Source organism: Bactrocera neohumeralis, chromosome 4 (assembly GCF_024586455.1).
Source record: "Bactrocera neohumeralis isolate Rockhampton chromosome 4, APGP_CSIRO_Bneo_wtdbg2-racon-allhic-juicebox.fasta_v2, whole genome shotgun sequence".
In the NCBI taxonomy this organism is placed as follows: Eukaryota; Metazoa; Arthropoda; class Insecta; order Diptera; family Tephritidae; genus Bactrocera; species Bactrocera neohumeralis.
Window position 1 is genome coordinate 81,754,495 of NC_065921.1, and position 25,854 is coordinate 81,780,348.

The following is a 25,854-nucleotide window of genomic DNA, read 5'->3' on the forward strand; positions in this document are numbered from 1 at the left end:
ATTTTTAATAAAAATTATTTTTTTAAGACTGATACTGTGAAAGATATATTTATATATTATATAAAATTTGAACCGTAAAATAGTCATAAAAGATTTTACAAATGTTATATTTTTAATCTTTTTAAATAAAAAATAATAATTTTAAATGTTATAAAAAATGTTTAATTTTATATAAAAAAAAATAATTTTAAATATGATATTTTTATTATTTTAAACTTTTGATATATTTTTAATTTTTTTAAGTAAGCTTTTTTAATTTTTATCATATTTTTACTTTTATTTTTAAATAATGTTAATTAAATTTTATTGTTTATTAATATTCCTTATTTATTTAATTTCTTTTTTTTTTTGTTTTTAAATATATTAATTTTAGTGCATAATATTTTTAAGTGGTAAAAAAAATAAATATAGAGAATAAAAAAATTTATTTTATAATTTTGAAATAAAATGTTTGTTTTTCCAAGTTGTTTTACTAAAATTGTTAATTTTTTTTATTTTTATTTTTTATATTTTTTTTTATATTGCAAATATGTAGTTTGAAACAAAAAAGCTATGTTATACAAGATTGTGGTAATGAATCTGTTTAAAAACCGCCTGCTTACACTATAGAAAATTATTAATTTATTTTTTTAAATAAATTTTTAAATATGCCATAGTTAAATATATATGTATGTATATATAATATTTATATATGTATATAATTAATTGTTTATATACATATAATTAATTTTTAAATAGAATTCTTTGCAAAGTAGGTATTTTTTTACCAAATTTAATAAGGATATGTTTATACATACATATGTATATATGTATATTTTCCTTTAATTTTTTTAATTAACAAAAAAAATTGCAGCTTAAAAGAAAATGTTTTCCAGAAAATTTCAGATTTTAATTAATTCAATTCACTTTGTCAAAAAATTAAATTGTACTTTTTTTAATTTTTTTTAACTAATACAAAAAATTAGCAAAATAAAAAAATACTTTCGGTTAAAATAAAAAAAAAATAATAATAAGAAATTATATTTGGATTTTTTGGAAAAAATTCTGATTTAATTAAATTAAATTAAATTAATATTTTTTTGCAAAATATGTACTTTTTTCACCAAATTTAATAAAGATTTGTTTTTATAACTTCTTTTATTTTTTTTTTTAAATTAAAACGATAAATTTGCAGCTTAAAAGAAATATTTTCGAAATATCATCATTATATTTGGATTTTTTTTCCAGAAAATTTCGGATTTTAGTTAATTCAATTCACTTTGTAAAAAAAATTAAATTGTACTTTTTTAATTTTTTTAACTAATACAAAGTATTAGCAAAATAAAAAAATAATAATAGAAATTATATTTGGATTTTTTGGAAAAATTCTGATTTAATTAAATTAAATTAACAATTAAAAAGATTTTTTTGCAAATTATGTACTTTTTTCACCAAATTTAATAAAGATCTGTTTTTATATCTTCTTTTAATTTTTTTTTTTTTTTAATTAAAACGATAAATTTGCAGCTTAAAAGAAATATTTTCGAAATATCATCATTATAGTATATTTGGATTTTTTTCCAGAAAATTTCGGATTTTAGTTAATTCAATTCACTTTGTAAAAAAATTAAATTGTACTTAATTAAATTGTACTTTTTTAATTTTTTTTTAACTAATACACTAATACTTTGGTTTAACATAAGCAAAAAAATTATATTTATAGTAATAATAAATTACATTTGAATTTTTTTCTGAAAATTTCTGATTTAATTTAATTAAATTAACTTCATAAAATTCTAAAGAAAAAAACAATTATTTTATTCTTGTTAATTTTTCATTAAATGAACCTCATCCACCTTTTATGAAATATTATTATTATTGCATTTAAAAATAAGTAAAAATCAAGTTGAAATCAGTAAAAAAAAAACTGGAATTTATTATTTTCGGACTGAAGTGCTGCCTTTACTCATAACTACAACTGCCAGCATGTGCTAACGAATGGAAATACATAAATCTTCTTTGACTGCTGTAAGGACGTGTTAAAACTTTATTTTTTTATTTTTAATATAACGCGCTATTTTTTTGCATTTTTTTGCTTAATGCTTTATGCCTACAGCAGCGACAACGCGCCACGCATATGCACATCTTGACTTTTTGCTACTCACGCTTTTTTACAAACATACTGCAGCATGCATAACCCTTATAACTAGTATACATGTATGTATGTACATATGTATGTGTGTACTCACATTTGAATTTCTCCTCACGCAACGACTCAATGCGTCGCCGATGCATGCGCTTTGGGGCCTCGCAGCGTGCGCCACTTGTCTCGATGGGGTTTTTGTGCAAGTAATCAGCCAGCCAGCGAAGATTGCAGTCACAAATGAAGGGATTCTTTGCCAGATGCCTTTGGTATTTTTCAGTTTTCCGTTTTTTTTTTTTTTGTTCGCATTTAGTTTTTAAGTAATATGAAAATATAAAAAGCAAATACTTATGTAAATACTATGAATAAGCAGATCTTAGTTGTTAACAAAAAACAGAAAGGAATGCATTTTCAAAAGAATTTACAAGTGTGTACGTAGGTGTCATACATGAAAGCTCATACCCACACACTAACCTACACGCATATACGCACACATACCGCACCCGCAAGTGTTCATTCGAATATAAAAGCACAAAAGCAGTGAAAGGCTAATGCAAGTTGTCTTAGCTTTGCATAGAAAACTTTTGAGTTAACCTTCGCTTTGCCAACGTGACACATGAATGTTGAAAAAAAACAGCGTAATGTTTTTGCAATTAGCATGAAATATTTTGCTAGTGCTATAGCCTTATTTATTGTCCAGCAAAAATATATTAGAAAGTAATTATTACTTAGTATAACTGTAACGAAAAATATAACCTCAAATGGTGATTTTAAACTCCTCGCTGTTACGAAAGGGGTTTTAGAGCCTCATAACCCATTTCAAACGCTTTCGAAGCAGTTGTGAAAGCTTTCAAAGCCATTTCGAAAGCTTTCAAAGCTGTTTCGAAAGCTTCCCAAGCCGAGTCGAAAGCTTTCAAAGCCGTTTCGAAAGCTTTCTCCGTTCAAAGCTAAGTTCAGAAAACTTGAATTGCAGAATCTTTGGAACCGAAACTAATGCTGACATGTTTGCTGTTTAGATCTTGAAAATCATCTCGAATCCTATCAATCAGCACTCGACGTTTACACCTTTTAGAAACTTTTCCGAGCACCTGTTCCTATTTGTGGTTAAAACTTGCTGTTATATATTAAATAAAGATATCCAACATTTTTGAATTCCATAGGGAGTTTTCGGAAAAATAATTTTTTGTGATGTTGGTCGCAACAGAGATCGATACCAGGTCTTGAATAGTGTCATTTATACTGTAAAGCGCTAGGAATCGGTAATCAATAATTTAAGTCAAATTCCGTGAAGATATCTTGTCGAATAAAGAAGAAAATCGTTAACTTCAGTTGCACTGAAGCTAGAATCTCTTCACAAATAACAAATAAAGAAGTTTCCATGCAATAACTTGATTATAGCGGCCCGATATCGGCGGTTCGGTCATATTATATGTTGAGCTGTTTGGTCGAAGAGACTGAAACCCATATCGTCGTCTTCCTCGAACTCAGACTCCCCCTTTTTGGCTTCTTCCTTCTTCGTAGTGTGCAAAATTTCAGACCGCTATCTCAAAAATTGATGAACTACGTTAGGTAGTCGCAGAGACTGAGTATGCCTATCTCGACCTTTTTATAGTATGAGGAATCATCGAAATCCGAAATGAGGAACCTTACCCCTCTAAAATTAACCTACTTCCATCTTATATATTTTTCACGGAACCACTGCATTAAGAATTACTTCATAGGAGAGGAGAATACATTTTATTTATTTATATATCTGTTATATAATCTGTTGTAAATGTCTCAATCTTGCCATAATTAGAGGTGATGACAGCTGACCATTTAACAGAGGACTCGCACATACATAAAAGCTGTCAAATTTCCCACTGTGAAACTACCGCCAAATGTGGTTTTCAACTAGTTTTTTCCCATACTTAGAAACCAAGAGCTTTGATATAACACATGTTAAAGAGTCTTCTATACATTCTGTACATGTTCGACAACCGTACCGACTAAAGTCATGACGAAATTTCGAGCATCTAAAGCATCCATGGTCACTGTGTAATTGGATCATGTAGATATCCAGGTCCCCATTGTCCAACTATCCACGAATGCATGTACGGTATCAGTCTGTGCAGCCACCTGAAGACGGATTTTGCCTTCGTTGCTGCCACATTGTGATGCTTTTGGTCTCTCTTCTCTTTTTACTGCTGTATACGTCTCTTGTTCTTCTTTATTGGAGTACACACCGCTTACACAGTTATAACCGAGTTTAAAACAGCGCGCCAGTCATTTCTTCTTTTCGCAATTTGGCGCCAATTCGAGATACCAAGTGCAGCCAGGTACTTCTTCACCTGATCTCTCCAACGGAGTGAAGGTCTACCTCCTCCTTTACTTCCGCCGGCGGGTACTGCGTCAAATACTTTCAGAGCTGTAGTGTTTTCGTCCATTCGGACGACATGACCTAGCCAGTGTAGCCGCTGTCTTTTAATTAGCTGAACTATCTTAATGACATCGTATATCTCATACAGCTCATCATTCCATCGAAAGCGATATCCGCCGTTGCTAAAGCTCAAATTTATGGTCCAACTTCCGCAGAACCTTTCTCTTGAAAACTCATAACATCGACTTAACAGATGTTGTCATCGTCCATGCCTCTGCACCATATAGCTGGACGGTGATGATCAGCGACTTGTAGAGTTTGATATTTGTTCGTCGAGAGAGGACTTTACTTCTCAATTGCCTACTCAGTCCGAAGTAGCACCGGTTGGCAAGTTCTTCTGCGCTGGATTTCGAGGGTCTGTTGATGTGAACACTGGTTCCAAGATAAACGAAATTATCTACGACTTCGAAGTTACGGCTGTCAACAGTGATGTGAGAGCCGAGTCGAGAGCGCGACGACTGACAGGGGATGGTGATATATTATATACATATAGGTAAAACTTACAGGTTCTTCTGGGTTTTACAAATTTACTCACTGCCCAATATTTAAATTTAAACAATATTTTCCTATTCTAAAAATGTATCTAAAAATTCAAGACCTTCCACCGCAACGTGCGCAACCACCATAAAAGCGACATGCACCCATTGTATTGAGACATTTTGCTCGGATTAGCTAAATATTTTTTTGTTCTTTTGTTTTTGTGTCTTTTTGCCGCTTCTGAGAACAAAAACCACTTAGAAATCTAACTGTTGCATTGCGTCAACAGGCCATCTCTGCGGGCAGATGGCGGTATTAAAGAAATAAGCACACTTCAATGTAAAGTCAGCCAGCAGATAAACTGCTCACTTGGGCGGAGCAACAAAACAACGAACGCCTAAATGCGCCGCGCTGTGCTGGGCTCTGCGCCTGCCATTCTTCGGCACTTTCTTCATGCTTGCCGCATTTTTACAGCTATTTGATGGTGGCGTGTGTGTGTGTGTAGACAACACTGTTGCGGACATATTGTTTAAATGCCCTAGGTGTCATGTCCTTTGTTCCTGCGACAGAACAAGCGCTACATACGAGTTAAATGCCACATGCACACATGCGCACAGACACACAAACGAGCACACATGATGAACTCTTGCGCCTACAGTGCATTTTATTATTATGTGTAACAAGCTGGCAACTTGAATATACCCTGAATATACCCTGTTTGACATGAAGATTATAAAACCGAGTAGGAAGCGGTAGAGACGTCAGAGAGGATCTAAGTGAGGAACTGCCTGTTATAGGTTTTTTTTTATGTAGTAGAAGGAAGCGCCGCAAACCGGAGTGCGGAACTTTAATCTGCAAAACCAGATCTACTCCCATCTTAAATCTTTCGCACGGAAACACGGACCCACTGGAATTAGTATTACTTCTTGGTACGTCTGTCTGGCAATATATAATTGCATTAGTCCCTCAGTTTTTGAGATATCGGTCCGAAATTTTTCTTAAATTTTTTTCTCCCCAAGAAGCTGCCTATTTGTCGGAATCGCCGATTTTGGAGCATTATAGCCTATAGCTGTCGTACAATCTAAACTATCAAAATCAAGTTCTTGTATGGAAAACTTTTTTATTTTACGAGATATCTTCAAGAAATTAGGCTTCTCGTATTTTTCAAACAAACAGTAAAATCTCCGAAGAAATTTTTCAGATCGAACCACAATAGCATATAGCTGTCATACAAACTGTTCTATCAAAATCAAGTTCTTGTATGGAAAATTTTTTTATTTGTCGAGATATTTTCACGAAATTCGGTGTTGAGGTACTTTTCAAGGAAACAGTAAAATCTCCGAAGAAATTTTTTAGATCGGATCACGTTAGCATATAGCTGTCATACAAACTGTTCTATTAAAATCAGGTTTTTGTATGGAAAATTTTTTTAATTGTCGAGATATCTTCACGAAATTCGGTGTTGAGGTACTTTTCAAGGAAACAGTAAAATCTCCGAAGAAATTTTTTAGATCGGATCACGTTAGCATATAGCTGCCATACAAACTGACAAATAAAAATTTGGTTCTAGTATGAAATTATTTCGTTTTAAAGGGTATAATAGCTACGGTAAAACCGAAGTTAATATATTTTGTTGTTTTTGTTTTCTATTTGCCAACAGTGCATTTGAGATGCGCGCAAACAACCATACACACGTATTTATTTATAGTCTCTTATGAACATACGCATGTATGGCATTTGACGTAAGTTGAGGAGAGATGAGGTAAGGTGAGTATATGAGAAATGAGGTGAGTACACCACATAGATTTGGTGTTGGGGTTGAGGTGATATTGTTGCCTTGTACTTACAATGTTTGTATGCTCTTCATTGCATCGAAGGTGCCATTAGCCAGCGATTGAATGTTGTTATCGTAAAGCGATAGCAGGCTGAGGCTGTGCAAATCGCGAAAGGCATCCTTGCGTATGCAGGAGATTTCATTGGCATTCAGCAGGAGTAGTTGCAGTGATGTAAGTCCTTTAAATACGCCTGAGGGCAAATCCTTTATTTTATTGCCATAGAGCACGCTAGAAAAATGTAAAAGAGAGAAAGAGAAAAGAACAATGAAAACATTAAAATATAAATATAAATGTGTGTGTGTGTGTGAGTACGGTGTAAGACAAAAGTGGACATGTTTTTTAAATAAAGATAAAATGTATGATATAAAGTGATACAAAACAATTGTGTGGGCAATATTGGCTGGGGAAGCAGCAGTACGTGTAAACGCTGTGTGCATGTGTATTCGTGTGTGTTCGTGTGAGTAGTGCTGGCATTCGCAGAAAATGCCGCAGAACTTGCTGGTGTAAAGAAGATTGCAGATTAAAGTGCAAAAAGTGGCAAAACACAAGTTATGCACATAAGCACATAAGTACGTAAGTAAGTATGAAAGTATGTAAGTAATCAAGTAAGTAAATACTTATATGTATAACAGCAAGTAAATATATGAGTTTGTTAGGAAATTCGTAAGTAAGTACGAAAGTACGTAAGTAAGCAAGTAAGTATGTTACTAAGTATGTATGTAAGTACGTAAGTTTCCGAATGCTAGATTCTACGTTTCCTCGAGGTGTTGCAGAGCGCGGCGAGCGGTGTAGAACAAGCAACAACACACTTGTAAATACAATGGGTATGGCATTGATGACGAGTGGCTTATAGCATATGGACCAAACAGACGGACGGCTGAACGAACGGTCGTACGATTGAAGGCGCTGCCGCTTGAGTGAGTGCATTATGTCTGCTAAGTAAGTGTTTTCGCAGTTCGTAGTTCGCTGGCAAAGTTGTAAATAATAAAAAAATGCCATTATCCATATACAATACATACATATGATGTCCATACACACACACATACATGTACATGCAAGCAGACACTGATTTATAAGCTCCACTGGCCAACAGGCAGCCGCCAATGAGTTTTAGCAGAAAATTGAAGCGAAAATCTTGGTGGCAAGCGTTGCCTAAACCGGTTTGGGAGCGGAGTCAATGCTACAAATGAAGTTTATAGACTACCGCTATTATGAGCAACAACACAAAAAAGAAAAAAAAAAACAATTCACAAAAGCGATAAGCACGTGCAGAAGAAAAAAATTGCATGAAAACTACAATTAATGAGTATGAGTTAGCTTTATGCCGCGCATGCGCTGAAAAGCTTAAAATTATATTTCTACATATGCGCATAAATTTACTTATAAAATGCCAAAATCTGACTGGAATCCCACATTTAACAGGATTTAAATTTTGCAGTGAAGATGCGTAGCCACTTCGGCGCTTTGTGTACTGATGAGTAGCGTGTATGAACAGATCTGTCCGCGTAGAACACAAGGGCACAGGAAAATATTTTCGTAAAATGTGCTGCTGTGTTAAGTAGACAACTGAGATACTGTTGCTTGGAGCTTAAGTACTCGTCGCGTCAATATAGGTTAGGTTAGGTTTGATGGCTGATCCAAAGTTCGCACTTGGACTACTGTATTCAATACTTTTGATGCCTTATAAAATAGAACTTCTGTAGTTTTGACTTGTGGCCAAAAAAAATTTGCTCAGGCGCTTAATTTTTCTTCCCACCAGTTTTGGAAGTGTTTAAGCCTTGCTGAGTTTATACTATCTCGCTGAGATCCGGGTCGATAGGGCAATGGTCTTGCAGAACCCTCATACCGTAGCCTGGCTATCCGGTAGTAGAACACATGAACGCCGATAGGACAATGGTCTTTTAGAATTCCCACAACTTGGGTTAAAAGGATCTTACCACACCGTATCCCGGCTATCCAGTAATAGAATATATGCACGCCGATAGGGCAATGGTGTTTCAGAACATTCACAACCAGAGAGATGCTATCCTTACTGAAAGCAAAGAGCTCACTGGATCGCTTACGATCGATCTTGGACCAGAAGGATCTTACCATACCGTAGCCCGGCTATCCATTAGTAGAACATATGCACGCCGATAGGGCAATGGTCTTTCAGAACCCTCACAACTAGAGAGAGGCTATCCTTACATCGACTCTTTTCCATTCTACTGGTAATTTTCATTCATGCTCAGTCTTGTAAAGGCCGGACAATAGAGAAGAAAGTGCCTGGATCCGAAAATCATTCAGTCGCACAGGAGCGGGTCGTCGCCCAATGCCTGCTAAGCGCATGTGAGGTGAATTGGTACAATGCTAAAATGCAAGATGTCAATAGAGATCCAAGTCGGTCTCATTCCAATAAGAGCGGAACAAGGGTGCCTTCTCTGTCTAGCTCGTTGGCTTTGCAGTTGCCAACGATTCCATTGTGACCAGGCACTAAACGAGTCTGATATTGAAGCAGGTAGCTTGATGCTATTTCTAGTGTGGGCAGACACTCTTTGACTAGCTTTGAGCACACAGTTAACGGGCTCAGCGCTAGTATTGGCGTTCTCCTGTCGGAGTGAATGCTCGCCTCCCTGAAAGTGGCTACACTTCGTAGCAGTAAGTCTATCGCCAACTTAATAGTAGCCATTTCTGCTAGAAAGAGGAACCAAATTACGGAAGAAACCTATAGTTGCTAGCAGTTCGGCTTTTAAAGGTCTTCAGTAGTCAGAAGTTGAAAAACGGTACAGATAACAGGCAATCCACCATATGTTTTTTGAATGCACGAACTTAAAAATGGATCGTTGAGATCGGTCGATCGAATTTGTAAACTAAATTTTGAGAAGAAACCAATAGGGAAAGGACGAAAAGCCGTAATTTCAGAACGAGCTTATTTTTGATGGTTTGAAGTACATATATTTGCATGATATCATGAGATGATCCTAACCGTATGAATAAGTGAGAGAATAAGACGAACTTCTTCTTCTTCATTTTTGGATTAGCCGAGTTTTTAACAGCGCGCCAGTAGTTTTTTTCGAAATGAATGAAATACGTTGGCAAATTGCTCACCGTTCTTATATGGGCTCATAGCGGTCAATCACATCAGTTTTCAAGCCGATATTAACCGCTGGTGTGCTGGCATATGTTTTGTACTCAAAAATTTGGTATCAAAGAAAAAAAATTAACTGCGGATTTTCGTAACTGTAGCTAAAAAAGCTGCTGTTAAATGCAGCTGTTATATATAATAGTGTATATAGGTGTAACTGTAGACGAGTGTGAATTTATGTACATATGTATATTTTTTTTAGTGGTTTATAGCGATGCGAACTCAAGACGAGAAACTTTTGAGAAGAAAAAATAAACAAATTTTAATCCCAAAAAAAGATCCGAAAATCCGTACATAAGTGAATAACTTCTGTGGCTTAAAAAAATAAGTGAAAAAAATAAAACCAAATAAGTAGCAGCTGGCCAGCTGCCGTTGGCCAAGTAAACGCTTGATGGCCATAATATGCATACACACAAGCACATACTTGTGTAAATAATAGGGACGCACTTCATTGATTGATGTTGGTGTTTATCTTTTCGCTCATTTGGCCACAGAAGTATGTAAGTAATTAACGAAAAAAACAACAAATACATAGAGCATATAGTTTATAGTGTATACAAGCAACGAGATACTGTTATGATTTGGGGTTATAATCAAAGGTAGGTACATAACTGAAAAACGGTGCTTGCGTATAGGAGTGCGTGATTTAAAAAAAAAATTGAAATTTTTAAAAAAAAAAAATTTTTAAATAAAAAAAAAATAAAAATAAATTTAAAAAAAAATTCAAAATTAAATAAATAAAAAAAATTGAAAATTTGAGAAAAAAGTTAAAAAAAAATTAAAAATAAATTTAAAAAAAATTCCCAAAATTAAAAAAAAAAATCCAAAATTAAAAAAAATTTCAAATTTAAAAAAATTAAAGAAAAAAATTAAAAAAAAAATTGTAATTAAAAAATATAGACATATACATACATTTTTTATATTTTGGTAAGTAAGTAATTAACAAAAACAACAACAAATACACAGCATACATACATATGTACAATATGTACATACATATGTATGTACATAGTTTATAGTGTATACAAGCAACAAGTTACCGTTATGATTTGGGGTTATAATTAAAGGTAGGTAACTGAAAAACGGTGCTTGCGTATAGGAGTGCGTGATTGAAAAAAATTGAATACAAAAATTTTTTTTTATTTTTAATTTAAATAAATAAAAAAAAAATCAAAATTAAATACATACATTAAAAAAAAAAATCAAAATTAAACAAATTTAAAAAAAAATTAAAAAAAAATTAAAAAGAAAAATTAAAAATAAATTTAAAAAAATGCAGAATTAAAGAAAAAAGTTAAAAATAAATTTGAAAAAAATTTCCAAAATTAAAAAAAAATTTCAAATTTAAAGTAATTAAAGAAAAAAATTTAAAAAAATTGTAATTAAAAAATATACATATACACACATATATACATTTTCTTATATTTTAGAGGAATCTCGTTCATTTACTTACAGTGTGGTGAGCGCTTTCAGGCCAGCCAAAGCGTCGTGGGCAATGCGCGAAATGTTGTTGTTGGAGAGGTCAATGCGACGCAAGCGACGGAAATTCGCAAAAGCTTTTGGTGGCAATTCGGTAATGAAGTTCTGCTCCAAGCGCCTATAATGAAAACATAGAAAAAACAAAAGATTTTTTTTAGAAACTTTGCACAAAGCGAAATGTTTAGCAGAAGCAAAAGTAAAGCATAATTACAATAATGATGGTATGAAAAAGAAATAAATAATTAAAAAAATAAATGAAATAACAAAAACAAAAATTGAATTTTAAAATTGCTGGAGGTGCCACAGTGAGCGCTTAAGCCATTCAAAAATTACGATTTACCAAGCGAAAATTTGACAGTTTCTCAAGCGTTCACTTAAGCACACACAGCCACACATGGTTGTACACACGCACATATGTATGTAATTATGTGCCTCTGAATATACATAAATACTTACAATTCCGTCGTATCATCTGGCAGCGACACTGGCACACTTGTGAGGCTCTTCTCGCGACAGTCGACAATGCCATCGGCACAACGGCACGGATGTGGGCAGCTATTCTCCATGCCACATTCCATTGGCGCATTCTCGGTGAGACCTTTAAGCGTGTGCAAAGTGTGAGATCGAGGAAAAAAACACAAACAAAAACAAAAATAGATATATGAAATTGGAAGGGTACTTAATTACACAAATGTTTTAACTATAATTTAAATACAATTAAAGACGACATGTGAGTATGTGTGCCTGTGTTTATTTATGATTTATTTCAGTCATTATGCTTTGAAAGCGCTGTTGCTCAGAGATGAGGTGGAAATAATTATTAAAAATATATGTATGTATAGATATTTTTATCGTATTTTTTATATTTTCCTAATTTTTAATGACCCCATAAAATTCATTTCGTATGAAAAATTGCTGTAAGCGATTACAACTTATATTATTTATATCCATAGGATGAATATAAAAAAAAATAAGAAAAGCGAAGTAAATGGCTTGCACCGAAGCTATAATACTCTTCAGAATTTAAAGTTTCCATACAAGAATTTGATTCCGATCGTTCAGTTTGTATGGCAGCTATATGATCCAGTGGTTCGATCTGCACAATTTTTTCGGAGACTGTTTCGTTGCCTTCGAAAATAAGCCCTGCCAAATTTCGTAAAGATGTTTTGACAAATGAAAAAGTTTCCATACAAGAATTTGATTTCGGTCGATCAGTTTGAATGCTATATGCTATAGTGGTTCAATCTGAATAATTGATTCGGAGATTTCGGACTTATGTATGGAACAACTTGGCCCACTTTATGCCGAGATCTTAAATGTAAAGCTGAACAAGAAGCAAGAACTGAAGCCGCTCGAATTTCCTTAGCAACATCGCTTCGCTCTATGGGCTCTTGAAAAGTTCCAAGGAGATCCCCCGTTTTCGAGTCAAATTTTGTTCAGCGATAAGACCCATTTCTGGCTCAAAGGGTATGTAAACAAGACAAAATTTCCGCATTTGGGACGAAGAACAACCTGAAGAGATTCAAGAGCTGCCATTTCATCCAGAAAAAACAACGGTTTGGTTTGATTTTTGGGACAGTGGAATCATTGGTTCATATTTCTTCAAAATATATCGGTGCACGTAACCGTCAATGGCGACCGTTATCGCGCCATGATAACAGACTATTTGATGTCAGAAATTGAAGCTCGTGCTCTCGACGGCATTTGGTTTCAACAAGACGGGGCCACTTCTCACACATCGCATCAATTAATGGATTTATTGAGAGAACACTTCGGTGAGCAGATAATTTCACGCTTTGTGCCGGGCTATTGGCCACCAAGATCGTGTGATAACAAATCGTTAGACTTTTTGCTGTGGGGATATGTAAAGTCTAGAGTCTATGCGAACAATCCTGGTTCGCCTCAGGCCTTGAAGCAAAACATCACGCGTGACTTTCGCCAGATACCAGTCGAAATGCTCGAACGAGTCATCGAAAATTGGACTCAACAGATGGATTCATTAAAACAAGCTAGTCTCTGCACAAATAAAACGGAAAAGTTAAAAAAAATTAATTAATTTACCTGAGCACTTAAATTCCTGATCGTGTAGATCCGCCACATTTTGGCCCTTCAACTGCGAGGGCGATTGGCAGCGTGTATATGGCGCCAGACGCGGTGCGCTGCGCAAGAAACGTGATAGCCACGACAAATGGCAGTCACACGAGAAAGGATTATCGGACAGGCGTAGAGCGCGTAATCGATTTAAACCACTGAAAGCATTATGCGGCAACGAAGTCAAGTTGTTGTTGTTCAATGTGCTGGAAAAGGAAAAAGTAAACAAAAAAATGTATATAATATATAGTAAATAAAATTAAAAAATTTGAAATAATTTTAAATATTTTTGTTTGAAAATTACGATTTGCTTACAGCGCCATCTACCAAATATATGTAAATACTTACAGTATCTCCAAGTCTATGAGACCTTTGAAGGCATGCTCGTCCATACAAGTGATCTGATTGTTGTCCAACTGCAGACTACGCAGCGATTGTGCGCCTTTGAAGACCCGACGTCCCACGGTCGTGATGATATTGTGCGAGATGTCCCTGTAGGAAAAGTGAGACATTTAGTAAAATAGCTTAAGAAATGTTTTTCAATTTTGTATACGCATATATGGAAATATTTGTCGAAATTCATAATATTTATAGTTAAAAAATACAAAGCTACTAAAATGAGTTCAACATAACCAGCTTTATCGAGTACTCAAGGCAAACTCAATTTCTACAGTGTGTGTGTTTATCAATAAAAAAAAAAGCTGTAGCAGCCCAGCATGTTCCTACTAACGAAAAGTATAAAGTATATAAAGTATTTAATTAGCATATTATAAAATTATAAACTAAAGCTAACTAGATAATACTATGTACTAAGTAAGTAAATTGGTTATTTATGTAGTTATTTGAACCTCTATAGCAGCATTCCTCGAAAGAAATCAAAGAAAATATGTTTGGTGTTTAATAAAGAAGCATGGCATTCGACTACTTACAATCGCAAAAGACTCGCTGAACTTGACACTAGATTTTCAGGTATCGCCTTAAGCAGATTGTTGTTAAGGCGCCTGTATGTATGCATTGTAGAGTTGTAACAGTGTTGTGTTTGCGTGCAGGAAAATCCAAATTGGAAAGTCCAATCAATCCAAAACAAATCAATAAAAAATAAAGAAACGAAATAAATCAATAAAAGACAAACAGAAAGAAAAGAGTAAGATACAGAAAATGAGAAGACAAAAGAAAAAGTATTTAAAATATTTAATATTGTAATTAAAGAAAAAGAAATTGATAAAACTACAACACTCGTACACTGGGTTGCTTCAGGTATTGTTTCTAAGTGGTTTTATTCATTTGTGAATCTTAAAAAAATTATCGATCAGATCGGCTTGCAATTTTCACACGACCTTCTAGATATAAGTATTTGTCAGGTAATATTCGAAAAAATGCGATTTTTGATAATAAATCCGATTCTGCCGATGGTTCAGTTAGTATGGCAGCTAGATGCTATCGTGATCCGATCAAAAAGACAGACATGGCTAAGTCGACTCAAGGTCGTCACGCTGATCCTTTAGCTAACGGGTTCATCAATAGGGACGTTAAAAAAGTAGACCGATTGGGACAGTAAACTACGCCATTTTTTCCCGCAAGTTTGACATTTCTCCTCAGACTGCCTTTTTATAATGGAAAGATATACGATCCAACAACGAGTCGAAATTATTAAAATTTACTACCGAAATTCGAAGTCAGTTGCCTCAACTTTAAGAGCGTTACGTCCAATTTATGGTCGTCACAATCGTCCTGTCAGTTCAAAAATTGAGCGTCTAGTGGAAAAATTTGAATTCACACGCACAGTACAAAATGTACTGCAGCTAGTGCATCAATTGAGGAAGATCCAATTCAGTCTCTCACACGTCGTTCTCAAGCGATGGACATCTCTGTGCATTGTGGCGAATTTTGAGGGAGGATCTTGGCCTACATCCTTACAAGATCAAATTGATGCAAGAACTGAAGCCGATTGGCTACCAGAATCGACGTGTGTTCGTGAATTGGGCTGAGCAATAACTTGAAAATGATCCGAATTTTCATCGAATAATCATCTTCAACGATAAGGGTCATTTCTGGCTGAATGGCTTCGTCAATAAGCAAAATATGCGTTATTGGTCAGGCAGCAATCCACACGTACTCCATGAGTCACCATTGCATCCCGAAAAAATTACGGTTTGATGCGGTTTATGGGCCGTCGGCGACATTGGGCCGTACTTATTAGTGCTCTTATGGAAAACCCCGATATATATTTTATGGGAGCTCCGAGGTTGGGCATTACAAATATTTTGGTAAAGAGGGAATCACTTCAAGGTATTATTACAAAAAAAAAGTTTCTTCGACTTTTAACTTATTTTTTGAATATAACCATTTAAGTTTAGTTGAAAAATTAATAGTAAAAGGTTGCCACATAATTAAAGTATCAATTTTTAAAATCTAAAAGTGATCGGTATGCCTATTTCTGGACCTCCTTATTACTCTAAACTGTAATATATAATTTGTGAAAGTTTTAGACGCAGCAGTAAGAACCAGATGCGCAGATAAGAAACATAATCTACTGATAAGAGGCATCGAGAAAATTAAAAAGGAAGCATAAAGGAAAAGTATACTATATTCTCTTCTATCTATCTCTTCCAGAACATTCCACTTAACTTAAAAGCGCGTAAAATTTATTTAAGCTTGGAAAATAGTTTTTTTTTTTTAACTACGGCATATTTGTTAGTTGATATTTACCGTTATTTTGCCTTTAAAATTAACAAATTTTGTCATAGAGTAAAATCTTGCGTAAAAACGGCTTCGAAGAAAGTGTGGTTTTAATATAGAATTCTTTCAGAAAATATTGTTTATTAATAAACTTCAGAAAATTTCATCTGGCAACCTTCTAAAAAAAGGTTTTGTCACAGAGGAAGATATTGTTTAGAAACGACATCAAAAAAAGTAAGGTTTTCATTTAGAAATGCTTTCTGAAAATATTGTATATTAAAAAACTTCAAAAAATTACATCTGGCAACGTTCTAAAAAAGATTTTGTCATAGACTAAGATATTGCGTAAAAACGGCTTCGAAGAAAGTGTGGTTTTAATTTAGAAATGCTTTCTGAAAATATTGTATATTAACAAACTTCAAAAAATTACATCTGGCAACCTTCTAAAAAAAGATTTTGTCATAGACTAAGATATTGTGTAGAAACGTCTTCGAAGAAAGTAAGGTTTTAATTTAGAAATGCTTTCTGAAAATATTGTATATTAACAAACTTCAAAAAATTACATCTGGCAACGTTCTAAAAAAGATTTTGTCATAGACTAAGATATTGTGTAGTCTACGAAGAAAGTATGGTTTCAATATAAGAATGCAATCAGAAAATATTATATATTAACAAACTTCAAAAAATTTCATGGCAATTAAAAACAAAAATCATTTCGAACAACCCAATTCAAATAAAAAATAAAGATTTTGTAACTTTGAATGCAGTTAAATTTTAGTTAAAATTTTTTTAAGATTTAAAGAAAACTTTGAAAAGTTTTAAGTAGAATTTGTAACTGTTTTTTTTTTTTTTTTTATTTTAGTTAAAGATAAGCATTCAGTAATGCAATGAAGACGCTTAAGCATGCGAAAGTTGTGTAAACTAAGTTAAACTAAACTTACAGTCGCTCCAGTGACACCAGATCCTGGAAAGCGCCCTTTTCAATTGTATGTATTTGATTATCCGTTAGTTGGCTGTAAGAGTGCACATAATTTATGATTAATTTATTGCAAGACAATAAAGATAGTGTCAAATTTATTTATTAACGCACAGTTGCAGTTGATAAAAATATATACATTAGGGTGTGCGTTATTTGCCTAGTCGATTTAGTTTTGCAAATGATAGCTGAAGTTACAGTTTTCTCTTAAATAAAGGATCCGACGTAAACTTGGGAAATAACGGGTACACTAATGTGCATACATATGTACACATTAGGGTGGGTAAAAAAAAAAATTAAAATTTGTTTCGCTTCATACTCTCGGAAACGAGTTCATATCAGGGTGAGTTTAAAATAAATTAATATATTTTTCTTTTGGTAATCTGAAAGATAGGTTCTTAGACACCTCTAAGAATGTCTCTCCAAGTATAAGCTCTTAATTGTAACGGTAAGGTTCACCGACTTACAATTTTCAATGTTTTCTTATTATCAGTTCGAAAAATTCAAACCTTAAAAATTAAGTTTTTTTGACCCACCCTAATATAAATACAAACATACGTATATTCTACAAACAAAACTATGAGTTTTTTTTCGAGATGTCTAAGAACTTATTTTTCGGCGTATCATGCGGACAAAGTTTTCTGGCCCACCCTAATATTTATACATATGTACATACATACATACGTATATACAACATAAAAAACTATGAGCTTTCTTAGAGCTATCTAAGAACCTATTTTTCCAATTACCATGCGGAAAAAATATAAAGTTTTTTTGACGCACCCTAATGTACATACATATGTATGTACATACTACATACAAAACTATGAGCTTTCTTAGCGCTGTCTAAGAACATACGTATTTTTCAGAGTAAAAAAAATATTAAATTTTTTTGACTCACCCTAATATTTATACATACACTACATATGTATGTATATGCATACTACATACTAAAATCATACAAAATATGCTTGACAACTAGTTACTACCAACTGGCAACGAGCGAAAGCAGCCGCGCTACAAATTATTAACGAAGATTTATGCTGCGCAAAGGTCAAACCGGACAAAACACGAAAATTTAGCGTACAAACCGAGTACCAGCTGAGCTGGGATAGTATTTGTTTGAACAATACAACATTTAATTGGCGTTGCACTATAAATTATTACAACAAAAAGTTTTATTTTAATAAAGTATATAGACAAGAAATTTTCCAAAAACAAAGCGCTTCCGCTTGGCGTGCTTTCAAACACTCAGAAGCAAATATATACGAAATTTTCACGCTTTTAGCTGAATGCATATTTTAACATCGCTGATTAGCTTATGACTCGAAATCACATAAAAACGCCGAATCTGCTCGTAAATATATATTTTTATTTAGTTAAACATTTACACTGCGCTGCGGCGAAGAAAAAAATCAATTTACAAATCGTTAATCGTCGCTATCCAACACTGGCAGGCATACGTGTAAGCATGCGCGCTTTTGTGTGTGTGTGTGTGTTGTTGTAGTAATCATTGCAAGTGCAACGCACAGTTTTGAGCATCAAATCGATTCGTCAAGCATTTTATGTAATGCCCATCGGCAACGCTTATTTTACAAGACGCTTAATTATTGTTTTGATTATGTTTCGTTGTTAACATGCAGTTACAAAAAACAAAAAAAAAGAAATAAAAAATTTTATACATAAATGGTAATGTTAAGCATGTTTTTTTTTGGTTTTCATACTTACAGTATTCGTAGTTTCGTTAAGCGTTGAAAGTCGGCTTCGAAAATTACGGTTATATTGTTGCCTTGCAAATCGCTGAAAATAAAAAAAACGTTAGAAATTAAAGCAAATTTGTAAAAATAAAAGATGTATTGAAATTCTTTTCGAATTTAATAACAAAAAAAAATATTTAAATTTAATAAAAAATAAAAATATTTCAATTTAATTTTAAATAAAGAAAATTATTTGACAACCTTTTGACAACTTTCGCAAAAGAAACGGGAAAAAATGTTAACTTCGGCTGCGACGAAACTATTATGGCCATGACAGGTGTGATATACCTAGGGCTTATTCTTGATAGAAAGCTTTCATGGAGGCCAAACATTGAGGAGAGAGTAAAGGAGGCGTCGGTTGCTCTAGAGGAGCTAGCAACAACGTCAGCATCGAAATTCAACGCAGAATAACTTTTGCCAACAGGTGCTACTTCGGACTGAGTAGACAATTAAGAAGTAAAGTCCTCTGGCGACGAACAAAGACCAAATTCTACAAGTCACACATCACCCCCGTTCTGCTATATGGTGCGGAGGCATGGAGTCGACGTTATGAGTTTTTGAGAGAAAAGTTTTGCGAAAGTTTTATGGTCCTTTGCGCATTGGCAACGGCGAATATCGGGGACTCTCACCAATCATAATTATGTTCCATGATATATTCGTTTGGTATTCGGCGCTCGAAAAGGCTACTTAAATGTGAACTTGGGACTACACTAACAATAGCACCTAATGTTATTTTAAACATAGTACCTGCGGCCATGCGAAGCGAAGTCTGATCTAAAGCTCAGAGAAGCTGGATATAGAAAGGAGTTCGAACAAGAATATGGCGAAATTTTCTCTTCTTTCAACTGCATTTCTTGGATCACTGCGTCGCTGATGCCACCGAGGTGGCTTTTTCTCTGCTCAAATATGACGAGACGCATAGTGAGCATTTTCACAGATGAATCGAAACTAGAAGGGAATAATTGCGGTTTTTGTAATAAAATATCCGTCAATCTTAGCTTTAGGCTATTGGACCACTGTAGTGTTTTTCAGGCAAAAAGTGCTGCTATGAAAGTGGCGGTACGAAGTACAACCTGTTTTAGTGAGGTTATCATACACTCCGACAGCTGAGCGGCAATACTAATGCTGAGCTTGCTGACTGTACGCTAGAAGTATCTGTCCACATTAGAAATAGCTACTTCATTATCAGACACGTTTGTTGCCTGGTCAAAGCTGAACTATTGACAACAGGCATAGCCGAAACATTAAAATGGGACCGAGTTGGATTTTCATTGACGTCTTACGTTCTTGGACTAAACCAATGGAAACCGCGTGCGTTTAGTAGGAACTGAAGGCCTACTCCTGTGCGACTATGAAGTCCTTCTGGTTTAGAATAGAACACAAGAGATCTACTGTACTACTTGCCCTAACCAAAGTTCATCTTGAAGCAATCGTAGAAGTCCAATAGGCATTCATGCGGTAAGGATACGAATTTTTTGCGGACTCTAGTTGTCAAAATTGTATGGAAGAGGGTGAGATGGAAACATCCAGTCACATTTTCTCCCATTGTCCAGCTTATGCAAGGCTGTGGCTGACATATCCTGCTAATCCTACCTTCAGCGAACCAGCAAACAAAGCCGAAATTGATACTAGCCATCTCAACGAATTTCTAATATGCTCAAAGTGCTTTGTCGATTTGTAAGACTCTTATGATCCAATATATAGGAGTTTTAAGGTATAACAACGGTTCGTCGTTCTAAGCTGTCCAAGTGAGATCCCTCTCAGGATCGACCCTCTTAACCTAACCAAAGGTAATATGACGCAGTCCCAAAAAAAGAGAGAATCAAACGACTTTGCTCTATGGTATGGCTCTGCTGATTCTATAATTATGATCATATTTCTTGTATAACTAGAGGGACTTTGGTGGTTTTGAAAAATATTATAAGTCATGCAATTGTTCTTATTGCGCATGAGTTCCAAGTCTTAATATAATTATTCTATACTTATATTGCTAACATGAACTTTAAGCAATTTTACTTGGCGTTTAAGTATCTAAGCCAACTCCAAGAGGAAGAAACAGCTTCAACAGGAGTCCATTTGGCTTCCGTAAGCCATGTGTAGAAGTAGACGCAATGAGGAAAGTTCTCTGAGCGCCATCCTTGGGAGTGGCCAGAAACAATTCGTTTACACATAGCTCAAGCAGCTCACGACTTTCGGTCTTAGACCAAGAATTCTCTGGTAGGCAAAAACCATCCGTCTGAGGGCGAGCTAAAGTGAGATGGTGAAACATCCCCTCCTCAGGGTTGTGCGCTGGGTTTGAACCCGACACGTAAAAAATATTACCAATGAAAAGAAGAAAACAGCCTTGGATAAGAGACCCCTCTTTTGATGACGACCACTGCAGATGTATTAATAATTACGATGTAAGAGCATGCACCTGGAATGTCCGGCCCTTTAATTGAGAAGGTGCCACTGCCCAGCAGATTGATGTTCTCGTTAGAGTAAAGGCTGACAAGATCACACGACTATAACATAGAGCTGTCATGCAAACTGACCGATCGAACTCAAGATACAAATATTTTTATACTCCATTGTGTTAGAAAACTGGATCTGTGAATGGTGTTAGAGCCTTGATGGAGCCGAAGTTAACATTTTATTTATTTTATTTTTTGATTTAGTATACACTTCCCGTGGATTACTTATGTGACGTTTATATAATCCTACAAGTATTTACAAATCTGATCCCAAAATCTATGACAATATTTGCCACTTTATTAGAGCCGTCAGTAATCGCGGCGTTAAAGTTCAGCACCCTTGCTTGTCAAATTCATGCCTACTAAATATTTGGAAGTTTGATATCGCGTATAAAATTTATGATATGTACTTAGTGCACATATACATTGGGTATACAAGAAGTTCAGGTACACCTGACAGAGCTTCGCTTATTTGCTTGGCTTTAGAGACTCACAGTCTCATTTGCACGCGGCTTAAAAGGCGGAACCGCGCTACTAACTGCCAACAAACAAACGAAGGGCAACAAGCGCCAAGGCCAGGGTCCACAAATGAGCCGAATAACTCTACAAGGGAACATATATGTGCACACACACACATACATACATGCACATATATTTACATATATGTACATATATTTCTATTTACATAGCTATGCACTTTCTAAGCCACGAAAAAGTAAATATAAAGAGAATTAGACTACTTTTCCCGAACTCACCACCTACGCAAAGGCTGCTGGAATGCGAGTGCAAGGCTACACCGAGGAATTTGTAAACTCTTGTGTTTTGTTTTTTTTATTGTGTTCTTTACCTTTCTATTTTCTTTACGGTTAACTAAGATTATCAAATGTTTATGTAGCGTATAAAATGCAAACTCAAATAATAACTGAAAACAAGTAAAATGAAAATGAGAAACAAAGAGTTCTTCTTAGCCGAAAAAATGTGAATATACATACATATATGTGTGTGCATATATATATATACATACGCACATAAATAAATATAAAATTTAATACGTTTTTTGACTGTTGGCCGCGTGTGTTGGTGGTTGTTTATAGCGGCACAAACCAACAAACAAACATGTGCATTATATACAAACTTTGCTTGTTGTTGTTTCGTTTGTTTTTTTCTGAGTTTGTTTCATATTTGTAATGTTAATCGCGCAACTGTGGCGTTTGCGTCGAACGGTGGCAGGAACGTCTGTCTTACCTGTTGGCACTGTACAGTGGCGTGGCGTTTGAAATGCACAAAGACATGGTGGTATTTATGATGGACATTTAGGTGGAAGTACAGTGACGGTCATGTAAAAGTGGCAGAAAATTGTAGTTTTCAAATAAGTATATTCCAGGGACTAACAATAATATCATTACACTACATTAATACGTCGAGATTTTAAATTGAAAGCTCACAAAATACAGATTGTGCAAGAACTGAAGCCGCTCGACCATCCCAAGCGACGTTGGTTCGCGCTATGGACTCATGAAAAGTTCCAAGAAGATCCGAAGTTTTCGAGCAAATTTCGTTCAGCCATGAGCTTAATGGATATGTAAACAAGCCAAAATTGCCGAATTTGGGGCGAAGAGCAACCTGAAGAGATTCAAGAGCTGTTATTTCATCCAGAAAAAACAATGGTTTAGTGTGATTTGTGGGCCGGTGGAGTCAGCGACCATATTTCTTCAAAAATGATGCTAGAGAGAACGTGACCAACAATGGCGACCGTTATCGCGCCATGATAACAGACTATTTGATGTCAGAAATTGAAGCCCGTGATCTCGGCGATATTTGGTTTAAACAACACGACGCCACTTCCCACACATCGCGTCAATCATTGGATTTATTAACAAAACACTTCGGTGAGTAGATAATTTCACGATTTGGGACGGTCAATTGGTCACAAAGATCTCGTGATATCACATCGTTACGCTTTTTCCTTTGGGGATATGTAAAGTATAAAGTCTATGCGGACATTCCCGCTTCGATTCAGGCCTCGGAGAAAAACATCACGCGTGTTATTCGCCAGTTACTAGTCGAAATGCTCGAACGAGTCATCGAAAATTGGACTCAACGGATGGATCATCTGAGACGTAGCCGTGGCCAACATTTGAAAGAGATAATTTTCAAAAAATAAATGCCAAAGAATGTTCTTTCGAATGATAATAAACATTCCCCATTATTTTTGAAGTTTCGGTGTTTTTTCTTTAAAAAAGTAGGAAACCTCGAAATCGATCACACTTTATGTTATCTTTAAAATGTATTATTTTAAGAGTAATAATTGCTGAATATCGACATTTTTCGGGACTTACAACATTATTTTGTTATAACTTAAACAATTTGAACAGTTAAAATAATTCATAAGTATACATTATTTTAGTTACATGAATCCCGAATTTCGGGATTCAGCGACTTTTTATTTTCTGCGTACTTCGGAACATACATATGATATTAATTGTGCAAATCCCGAATGAATTATTCGGGATCCCGAAAATTTAACTTCGATATTTTCATTTACTTATCGATACTATTTTATAATATTATACAAATTTATCAGTTTAAATAAATTAATAGGCGAAAATTATTTTAATTACAAGAATACCGAAAGTGAAACCCCGAATGAATTTCTCTTTTTATTTTTTGTGTACTTCAGAGCTTACACATACATTCACATGTATGTATGTTTGTATATATTTGCATTAATAACTTAAATCCCGAAATAATTATTCGGGATCCCGAAAACTTAAGCCCGAGAATTTATTATCTCTGTGTACTTCAGAACTTACAGCTATGATATTAAATACTCGAATCCCGAAATAATTATTCGGAATCTCAAAAACTTAATACCGAGATTTTCATTTATTTTCTCGGTACTTAAGAATTCTTCTGATGCATAAGCGACCTCAAAAATTTCTACCAAATATTTGGTACCTTCTCAAAGAGAACGACTTTCATAAAAAAATCAAATATTGCAAGAAAGTATAAAGTACGTGTTAGATTTAGTACCAAAATGGTTCCAGAGTTTGATAATAAGCGTTCGTTTTGTAGGTTTCGAATCAAATAATAATGATTTTAAGCCCACAAAATATGGAATCGTAACGTGGTACAACGGCGGCGGCTTTAATTTTTTGTGGCTCGAGAAAAAATTTCTCACAAATTAGAACTGAGATCTATACTCTAAGAATGGTGTTTCTTGACTAAAAAATTGGTGTTGGACGCCTTAAAGTATGCAAAATGGAAAATTTATTAAAGGAACCACGAGTGATTTTGCAGTTTCCCATACGCCTAAAAATGTGCAAGTTGGATATTTGAATTAAAAAAATATTTTGTATTTAAGAATTTGTGCACACAAAGAATGCACTGCACTTATCGAACCACCACTGTAGTGGGTAAAAAAAAACAAATTCACTTGCATACCAGTGCAGAAATGCAGCGCCGCCCGCCAGTCCGTCAGCTGTTGGTGGGAATTAATTCCAAGTATCAGCACATCATAATAATGTAGCCAAGCAGGCAGCAGGCGAGCAGCCTGGCCGACACTGCCAAGACAAGGCAACACGCTGAATGTATGTATGTATGTACGGGTGTGTGTGTGTTAAAACAACAGGTAAAATGAAAATATACAAAACTGAGAACGGAGATAAAAATGAACATGCAATGGTACAAGTAAAAGACTTGGCTAAAGCCAGCGGCAATGCCAGCACGCACACATACACACACGCACACTAATGCGGATGTATTCTGCTTTGCTGGAATGCTGACATGCACCAGCGATACACATAATTGCGCACAAACGCCGGCCAGCCGACAGACGAGAAGAATGTTACACTGCCGCATTGTTGTTATTGTTGTAGCTGTCGTCTTTGTAGCGCTTTTACCTCGGGTGGCGACCCAGTGCCTTGCGTCAAACATCAAATTACCAGATCTTCGTTCGATAGTTTTGAATTATGAAATTTTATGTTATGAGGCAGATGAAAAATGCCCGATGCTGCTAGGCAGAACTGTGTAAATGCAAGCTGACATACTAACAATTTATACAAGTAAGTATGTATGTGTGTGTGTGCTGTAAATATATGCTGTGTACCTGCTCAAATATGATTAAAGATGCCATCAAATATTTTGTGGTTGAATGTTGTAATACATAATTGTTTATAAACACACACAAGCAAACAGACGTACACAGACACTTGCAAGCCCCACACACATATACATAGGTTTGAAAGTAAGTATGTGCGCACGCCTGCTTATTGTGCAGCTCCTGTAATAAATTTGGATCTTGCGATATCAAAATACAAAACTTGTGTGGTTTCGCCTTCAAATTTTTTTATTACGATTTGTTTGTTGCTTTTTTATATACTTTGCTTTTATATTTTTTACTTGAAAGATCAGAATTAAGTAGTAGTTAGTAGCAATTGACT

General features: G+C 34.8%; 1 protein-coding gene across 1 annotated transcript in view; it reads right to left on the minus strand.

Annotated features, from left to right (window-relative positions):
• The window catches only part of LOC126754981 (protein slit), a 90,357-nt gene that overhangs the window by 20,065 nt on the left and 44,438 nt on the right, over nucleotides 1-25,854 (minus strand). The window contains 9 exon segments of the mRNA XM_050467219.1: nucleotides 2,229-2,386; nucleotides 6,866-7,081; nucleotides 11,431-11,574; nucleotides 11,913-12,054; nucleotides 13,518-13,753; nucleotides 13,896-14,039; nucleotides 14,477-14,548; nucleotides 17,168-17,239; nucleotides 18,931-19,002. Coding sequence (XP_050323176.1) covers nucleotides 2,229-2,386; nucleotides 6,866-7,081; nucleotides 11,431-11,574; nucleotides 11,913-12,054; nucleotides 13,518-13,753; nucleotides 13,896-14,039; nucleotides 14,477-14,548; nucleotides 17,168-17,239; nucleotides 18,931-19,002 — 1,256 coding nt within the window.